The sequence below is a fragment of the Cicer arietinum genome, chromosome 3 (genome assembly GCF_000331145.2).
Source record: "Cicer arietinum cultivar CDC Frontier isolate Library 1 chromosome 3, Cicar.CDCFrontier_v2.0, whole genome shotgun sequence".
Lineage (NCBI taxonomy): Eukaryota > Viridiplantae > Streptophyta > Magnoliopsida > Fabales > Fabaceae > Cicer > Cicer arietinum.
In genome coordinates, this window is record NC_021162.2 from 4343622 (window position 1) to 4353627 (window position 10006).

At 28.5% G+C, this 10006-nt stretch overlaps 1 protein-coding gene across 1 annotated transcript; it reads right to left on the bottom strand.

Annotated features, from left to right (window-relative positions):
• Positions 1–6159: 6159 nt before the first annotated feature.
• LOC101506820 (UDP-glucose 6-dehydrogenase 1) lies at positions 6160–8930 on the bottom strand. The gene is made up of 2 exons (XM_004491827.4): positions 8790–8930; positions 6160–7850 (listed from the first exon to the last, which is right to left on the bottom strand). The coding sequence occupies exon 2, from the start codon at positions 7839–7841 to the stop codon at positions 6399–6401; it is 1443 nt and encodes a 480-aa protein (XP_004491884.1). The 5' UTR covers positions 7842–7850; positions 8790–8930; the 3' UTR covers positions 6160–6398.
• Positions 8931–10006: the final 1076 nt, after the last annotated feature.

Sequence of the window (10006 nt, forward strand, 5' to 3'; positions counted from 1 at the left end):
AAAAAAATGTTAAAACATTAGTTTATTAATTATTGGTTTTATTTAAAAATAAATAAAGGGACCAATGGGTTTTACTAACCCTAATTGTTAATAAAATAAAACAACCAAAAAAAAAGGATTGGACGGGCAGCTCTGAAACAAACACAACAACAACAACCTATTGTTTGACACCGGTGATCGATAACTGTTCTAGAAAAGTTTCTCCGTTTTCGTCCAAATTTCAGTATGTTGTTTTACTCATTTAACTATTCAATTAAACACAATTTTCCAGATTTTTAACAACCCGAATTTTTCCCTAAAATTCCTGATTTCTCCGTTTACAGAATTCGTTATTTTGCACCGTTCTTCTTCACCGTAAGTCTGATTTGAGTGAAATCAACGTCAAAATGATCGTGTAAAAAGTGGTTATATTATCCACTAATTGGTTTTCTGATTTATGGTAATTTTCCTTTACCGAATTTCGAAATATAGTTTTTAGATTATTTTCTCATAATTTATTTTTGACATTTACCCATAAACTGTCGAGTTAGATCGATTGAAGGACAAAAATTCAAAGAATAAAGATTGTTTTCCCAAGGAATCATACTCATGTGTGAAAGCGTCAAAATAAGGTAAGGGGTGAGAGCGTCTGAATTCATGAGTATAATATATTGTGAGATGAACGAGAAAACCGTATTTCTCAATGATTCATCCGGAGCTCACTACGTATGGCAGTAGCCATTTGAGTGATAAATTAATTAATGTGCAAATAAGAAAATTGTGAGATTAAAATGTGGAATAGAAATATTTATAAGGTGTTGATTGATTTAATTTCGTTAAATGTGTGATATTTGATATTATTGTGATATTTAACATTATTGTGATATTTGATATTATTGTGATATTTGATATCATTGTGATAATTGATTTCAAATGAATTTGGTGCATATATTTGATTAAACGAGTTTATGTGAATGCAATGTATAATGTAAGTTTATTTAATGATGATGTGTGATTTATGATATAAATATGTGATATGTTTATGTGATGATAATGATGATGTTTGATTGATGATAGTGATTCTATAAAATTGTGATGAGTTTATGTGATGAGATATGATTAATGATAGTGATATTGTGAATTTGCGATGAGAATATTGAAGTAACCCCATAGTCGGTGAAATTATTTTGATTCCAATTTAGGTTTGAGATGACGGTCTTAATGGAGTATCATAGGCCAACGAAGGGAGAAAATAAATATTGAGAATTTGTAAAGTGGAGATTATTTTGTCATCATATAGGTAGAGCCTGACAAGCCTAGTGATTCCGGAGAAGTACAACTGAATGAGCTTGATCGTGGCGGTCTGTTGTTGAGCCTTAAGGCAAGATTGGTAGACGTTGGAGGTATTCGGGTGGGGAATTTCTAGGTGACTTGGAGGTAGCATTCCAAATGTCGGGAGCTACCACACAACACACGTTTACCTCGACTGTCACGTATATGTGTCTCGAGTTGAGTTGAGGAGATCTATGAGGACAGGGCCAATTTGAATTGTCTGTCTACTGGGATGGTGGCATAGTATCAAGCCTCCTAACCAAGTACTTCAGAGTTAGAATGGTACCACATTGTGAAGTAGAGTCTAAGCTCGTGCATAACATTGCATTTTCTTGTGATTGTTTTGTTGTGATTAATATGCATTATGTGTGATAATAATTTCTGTGATGATTTGATGTTAGTGAAGTGTATTGATTTCCCTTGATTTTGACTATACAATGTGATGTTTTTCTTTGAAGAATGTTTGTGTAATGATACAGTTTATTGATGATTAATTGTGTTCCTCTTATTTATATTATACTATCAACATGATTTCAAAACTCACCTCCTTTGTTGTTTGTGTTTGACTGGCTTGGCCCTGCGTTTGCGAAATCGCAGTCACTACAGGTTAATGAGTCTCGAAGTTCAAGTTTGGGAGAAACTCCGCTCTGATAGGTGATACTAGGAATTAAGAGTTGTAATGTGTATTTTACTTATGTTATTACAAATGATTTTTTATATGAAAACTTAGTACGAGTAAATCTTGGGAATAGAATCAAGAAATTCTAGTTAAATCAAGTTCATTGATATTCCACTGTTTTAATTGAGGAACAAAGTTGAATTGTTACATGTGTATTTAGAGAAACGTGATATCTTAAATTAGATATTAAAGTTTTTATTCTCTTTAACATATTTTCTTTATCCGCTGCAAGTTTTCTTCAAATAATTTAGTATATATTATTATAAATGTTATTTTGGGGTTTAGGGTGTCACATACCCCACTAGTTCACAACTTCACGTATATATTTTTCTTGGTGACTAGAGTAAAAGTTTCTTTAATTCTTTCAAAATAACTCAATTTTTTTTTCTTCATATTATTCATCTTAGAAGAAATTGATTAAGGTATGCATTGTCATATTTATTATTATTTCTTCATCTTCTAATTTATCATTCTGATAAAGTTGAATTCACTTTTTATGTCAAATTGCAAATAGTAAATGAATTCCATTGCTTTTACGATTACTATTTGTATATATAGAACTTGCTAAACTTTTAGAGAACTCTTCAAATTTATGTTTGTATTATAATAAATAAATAAAAAGTAAATGATGTAACTAAAAAAACATAAATGAATTGCATGGTTCTGGTTTTTATTTCAAAGTTTTGTTTTTGTTTCTACTACAAAAATAAAATAAAGTAGGAAAATTAATTAAAAAACAGGTAAATAGAATAAAACAATACCTACGAGAGATTGGATATAAATATCATATTTTTCGTTATTTTAAATTAAATAATTATATCTTTTTATGTCATTTTATATTGTTAAAAGTTAAATTTACCAAATATTTCAATTTTAATTAATTAGTTTTTTAGTTATAAGTCATTAGTTATCAACTAATTTTTTAACTACCAACTAATTTTTCAAGTTACAACTAATTTATAATTTAATTTTACCAAATAGAATCTTTTAAGTATTTCAATTATTACTATCTAAGTTTTTTTTTTTCCAGTCAAATAAATCTGTAGTCCATTAATCATCCAATTGTAACATTACAAGCTACTTGGTTCAACAAGTCTTTTGGTGTGGTAAAAAAGACTCCACAAATATTTTAAAAAAAAGGTATTTATGTACACCCATCAACTCATTTTATACTTTGAGAAATGTAAAAATAGATAAAATAATTTGATACATGTGATATATTAATAATCTGATAGAAAAATGTAAAATAAAAAGAAAGAAGTGTTGTTAGGGTATTAAAAAATAAAGAGTGTACAAATGTAAGGATTCCAAATATTGAGAAAACAAATAAACATTTAAGGTTACCATGATGAGGTAGAGGCGTAGATAAAATTAATGTTTATTCACAATGTTGGTAAGGACACTAGGACTGGAATAGATAGGGCCAAGGGAGAATTATGATTAGCCTATGTTGGTCTCTTAGATTATATTCTTTTTAAATGGACAAAGTATAAAAAATAATTAAAAGTGTATTTAATTACAAAAAGTCAAACTACAACAATACCAACTCAACATACATAATAAATATAAATATTATTATTATTAAATATTAATTTTGTAATATATTAAGTCATAAATTTATTAATATTTTATATAATTTAAATATATTGATCTACGTTAGTTTTTGACACAATTACAAGTATTATAATAAAATAAAATTTAAATAGGATACCATATAAAATATAATTATGTTAAATTTCAAAATAAAATTTAATTTAATTAATATATTTGTTTGTTAGTTTATTAATAAAATAAATAGTGTAAACTTTCAATAAAAATTTAATAAAATAAATTTTTTAACAAACTTTTAAATCTTGTCAAACTATTTTATCAAAATCAGGGATGGAATTAGAAAAACAAACAATAGTAGGAACCGAGTACTATTATATATTAGAAAAGAAATGCATCCATTAAATATCATTCAAAATATTCATAATTATATCAATAAGAATGTGAAAATCTGTATGATAGCGGGCTGTAAAATTTATTTAAAGTGCAGTTTAGGTATTCGTTTATGAGATTTGTAGATATGATTAATTAATTTTTCTATTTTAATAAATTATTTTTCTCTCTTAAGTTTGATTTACAAAACATTAAGACTATTAGGATGGAATTAAATTCAACTACTCTCAAAATAAATGTTTATTCTAAAAGTATATTAAAAAATATATTATTAGTATTATTATTATTATTTATTACAAATATATTTTATTTTCATACAAATATTATTAAATACTTTACAGTGGTCTTCCAGGATTATACTTTAAAAAAAAAAACTTTTATTCAAATGTTAACATTAGAATATTATAAAAAAAATAAATTTGATTCAAATGTTAATATGAGAATATTATAATTAAATTGATCCTGAATTGATATATTTTTCATTCATATTTTAGAATCAACAAAAAAGTAAAAAAAAAAAACCATTAACGTTACATATAAATATTTCAGAAGCTAATGAAAAATTATCTAATTCAAAAACTTAATTTTAATAATCAAACTAATTTCTTACACATAGGGTCAACAGTTAAGAATAATGTAAAATTCTTAATCTTTAATCTCATTTATCTTTTTGAAAAAAAATATTTGTTGATGTTCGCTTGTATCAATTATAGATGGTATCTGACATGACCAGTTCAACCATATATTGGCAAGTCATGTGTAAGATTGAGAAAATGTTGAAATTAGTGATAGCTTTCATAAATTCCTTATTCAAAATAAGGTATTATTAAATGAGTCATTCTCAAACATTTCAACAAATAAAAGAAATGTAAACTTAAAAACAAACTAAAACGCCGCAACGAGACAATAAAAAAAATGTTGCACTAAGAGGGGAACAAAATAACATCACACTTGAACAATGCAATTACATAACAAAACAAGAAGAAAAAAAAAATAAAATATAAGTGAAAACCACTTATTTTAATCAAAGGAAAGAAAAAATGAGTTAAATAAATGGTTTTAAGAAAGAAAAAAAAAAGACTTTAAACCGTCCATCGTTAAAAGACAAGGAAGAAAGGAGGGTTAAAGAGGAAAAGTTAAGAGGAGAGGGATTTGAAGAGATAGTTTTATATTTTGTTATATATTTGAGATTTTAAAAAAATTGAAAAAAACAACATAATAAATAATCATATAACATCTCAGTTCCACTTTATTTATTTTAAGAAATATTTTATAGTTTCCACAATTATAAAAAGAAAAATCAATCCTCCATTCCCTTCTCCTCCAAAGCCCAACTCCCAAACACGCCCTATCTATATGTATATGTATAATATGGTATCTTATATTAACTCACTAGTTTGTAGGTAAACTAAAATAAGTGTGCTTAATATTTTTCTAAGGATATATAAAAAGTCAGTAGGGTCTGGGCTACTGCAATGTCCAACGCGAGTCCGTCCCTAGTCAAAACAAACCTTAAAAATGATTCTATTACATATAATAGGTCATATTAACACCCAACATTTTAAAAACTGACCAAACTCAAACTTTAGAAAGCCTAATCAATCTATTCTCACCCCAAATGATTGGTTGGAGCACATTTGTTTGTTTCAATAGTTATTGGGATAAATTTCCCTAATTAGTATATTATAATAACTACTACTGAGCCTTTTCCCCTTAAAAACACCGAGCCTCTTTTTTTAACTATGGATTTCACGTATGTTATTGTTACCTTTCATAACAATTGATTTAGTTGGGAAAAGATATGGAAATTTTAAGAATATTAGGACAGTGACTCCTTCATTCTCTCTCTTTTTATTTATTTATTTATTTATTTATTTATTTATGATTTTCCTTCAAAATTTTCAAGATTTAATTGCACTTTTAATCCTTCATTAGTAGTGTTAGTAATTTTGTTCAATTACATATTCTCTTGTTTTAATCGCACAAATTGAGTATTTTTTTTCTCCCTCATACGGATTGAGTATGTATTTCAATTGTTGGTATTAGTTTCTAAGTGAGTGAGTGATTCAGAAAGAGAGGTATAAAATGAATGCATCTGTTGATTCTCCAGAAATGCATTCTAAGATATTTAAATTAACGGAGTTACAATTTCTAAGCTGTTTTGGATATAAGCCTAAACATTTTTCACAAAATTTCAAAACTTGTACCAATTTGATAATAAGAGAAAATTAAATCAAACAAAAGTACATTCATAACAACCATGCAGTAATAGATGGGATTACAAAACCAAAGTAATTAAAACATAAGCCTTCCAACATTCCCATGATTTATACTCCTTTATGTCAACTACTATGGGAAAGTAAAGAAGGAAAACAAATAAAAAAAACAAAAACTCTTACAAAAATTATTAAAGAATCAAACTTTGAGTCCCTCTTAATATTCAAATCAAAATGATCTTATATATTTTTTATGCCACAGCTGGCATATCCTTGAGCCATGCATCAAGTGGTTTTCCAATTGAGTAAACAATGAAACCAATCTCACGTAGCTTTTCAGCATCCACGATGTTCCTTCCATCAAAAACAAATGCTGGTTTTTGCATGTTCTCATATATCTTCTGAAAATCAAGTGTCTTGAACTCATCCCATTCAGTTAAAATGCAAATACCATGTGCATCTTTTGTTGCTTCATATGCATCCCAAACCACACTAACTTTCTTCACAGTTGTTGGACTTGTCGGCTGCAAGTGGATCGGATGGTCCCAATCGAACTTGTTCATTGATAGATCCCTCTGGATTTGGTCCTCGGTTACTTGTGGATCGTATATGCTAAGGTTGGCTTTATCGCCGAGTAGTCCCTGGCACACGTCAATGGCAGGAGTCTCCCTTGTGTCGCCGGTATCTTTCTTGAATGCAAATCCAAGAATAGCAATCTTTTTGTTCGAAACTGTGTTGAACATTGAAGCAACTACGCGGTTCACGAAACGGCTCTTCTGATAATCGTTAATCTTGATGACTTGTTTCCAGTACTCGGCAACCTCCGGAAGGCCGTTGCACTCGCAGATGTAGACGAGGTTCAAGATATCTTTCTGGAAGCAGGATCCACCGAAACCAACACTAGCATTGAGGAACTTGGGACCGATCCTCGAGTCAGTGCCGACAGCATAGGCGACCTGTTGAATATTTGCACCAGTGGCCTCGCAAAGTGCCGACATTGCATTAACAGACGAAATCCTTTGGGCCAAAAAGGCGTTGGCAGCAAGCTTAGATAACTCTGCAGACCAAAGATTTGTGGTAAGTATTCTTTGCTCAGGGACCCAATGAGCATAAACACTCTTCAAAGCTTGAACAGCTTTCAGGCCTTCCGGGGTTTCCCTGCCTCCGATAAGAACACGGTCTGGATTAAAAAGATCTTTGATTGCAGTTCCTTCAGCAAGGAATTCCGGGTTCGATAGAATTTGGAATTTGATTCCCTTGCTGTTGTGCATCAAAATTTTCTCAATTGCCTCGGCAGTTTTGACAGGGACAGTTGATTTCTCAACCACGATCTTATCGGACTTTGAGACATCAGCAATCATACGAGCCGCACTTTCCCAATATGTCAAATCTGCTGCTTTGCCAGCACCGAGACCCTGAGTTTTAGTCGGGGTGTTAACCGAGACAAAGACTATATCAGCCTCGAAGACATGCTTCTCAACATCTGTGCTGAAGAATAGGTTCTTTCCACGACATTGCTTTACGACGTCGTCAAGGCCAGGTTCATAGATCGGAAGCACATCGCTGTTCCAGGCTGTGATACGGGATATAGAGATGTCAACAACGGCGACTTCAATGGATGGACACTTAAGTGCAATGACTGCCATTGTAGGACCCCCCACATATCCAGCACCAATGCAGCAAATCTTCACCATTTTGCTTTTCTAAATAACATATCCAAATCAACGTTCAAAAAACAGATCAGTAAGAACAAAAGCATCAAACAAAAAGCCACTTTGACAGACATACATAGTAGAGCAATTATCACAATTTTCAACTGTTAATCTATTATAATCTTGAGAAAAAAAAAGTAGAGGGTATCAAGCATCATTATTTTGTGAAACTTGCCGCATAATTTTACAATGACATCCAATAAAAATTCATAATTTTGCCGCATCACCCTCACTTTCATAACAGCTTTTCACAATTAATGGTATGACATAGAAAGATGGAGGACTCCTATAAGACATCAACATATAACTAATTTCACTTTACAGTGTATGTTCATTAAACTCAGATCATGAATGAGTGAAAGGTCGATCTATAACAAGTGACAACATTGATGGAACAAAAAACCATAAAACAGCTTAGAAGAATACAGATCTAACACAGACATGCAAAGGTAGATAATTTGATAATAAAAATTTCAGTTTGACTATAAGTTGACCATTCAGACCAATCTAACCAAATCAGATCTATCATCAAAATGAAGAGCAATGAACTAAATGCACATGATTTCAATGCAAAAAAATAAAAATAAAAAACTAATTCCATCAGATCCATTACAAGTTCACTTCATAACAAGTTACCAACAAAAATCCACCAACAAAATCACACTAAAACATAAAATCAAACTCGAAAATGAACAACAGAACAACATCAAAAATGGAAAGTTGTCACAGATCCATCTCAATTTTAACGCAAATCAGAAACAAAACCCATGAATCAAAATAAATAACAAAACACAAAAAGTATAAATTGAAAAACTAAAATAGTGAAATCAAGTTCAATTTGCAATCAAAATTGTGATTTAACTAAAATTGACAGAAAAATAAATGCTTTGATGATAGAAACAGAAGAAATGGTAATGTTTAAAAATATACCTTTGAGAGATGAGTGATGAATTGATGAACTGACTTAGACTAAAAGAGGAAGAGAGAAAGAAGGAAAGAAAGGTTTTGTGTTGAGAAGAAGAGAAGAGCGTGAGAAAGGTTATATATACGCAACGAAAAACCAGCTTCTCAACGTGTTTAGAGTTGTAGGTGTCCAAAAGAGTCCTTTTTTTCTCTTTTGATTTTTTTGAATAAATTAAATAGACATTAATTTAATTTCAAATAATAAGTCATTTTTTATTTTATTTTATTGATTTTTTATTTAATTTTAAGTAACAATTTGAATTTAATTTTATATGTATTAAAATATCGATAAAATTATTTTTTTTTATAAAAATTTATTTTTTAAATAAAGTTCATAAAATTAATTATTATCTTCAACATAATGCTAATTTTATCAAAAATTCATAACTCAAATTTTTAAATAAACTTATATTTTCATTCTTTATTTGATATTGTTGAAGATGGAAAGATGAGTTTATTTGAATATTTGAATTATAAATTTGATTGATATTGATAATGAATTTTATGAGTTTGTTTGAATATTATGATGAAATTTTCGAGTTTATGTAACATTTTAAAATATATATGATCAAAATATTATTTAAAATTAAATAAATAAATAAATAAAAGATCAATAACCTAAAATTAAGTCAAAAACTGCAAGAGACATTTTGCCTAAAATAAATAAATAAATTGTCCCATTTAATAATCATTAAATTGTAACATGTATTATTTTTTTTTTGGTCAAAGTAAAATTTACTCCCTCTAATTTTAAATATAAGATAAAGTTGAATTAATAAAATTAATGTATTTAATATAAAATTTTAAATTCATTAATTTTTTATTGATATATTTTCTTTTATATTTAATATTAAAAATAGTATTAATTAGTTTTACATATCATCATTATTAATAATCTAAAATAAACTTAAAATATCTAAATTGATTTTTGCAATTGCAAAATATTGACCAAGTTAATTCTTTTATTTAATTAGATTTGCAATCGTTTACATTTGCAATAATATCAACTTAATATTTTATAGTTGCTACAAATATTATTGTGAAACAAATTTAATCAATATTTTATAATTTAAAAGAATAAATTTACTTATTTTATTAGACTTAACTTTGTGGTGCGTCACATATTAAATGTAAATAACTCTTTCAGCGAAAATTTGAATATAGGTTCACCATGTTGTGTAGGT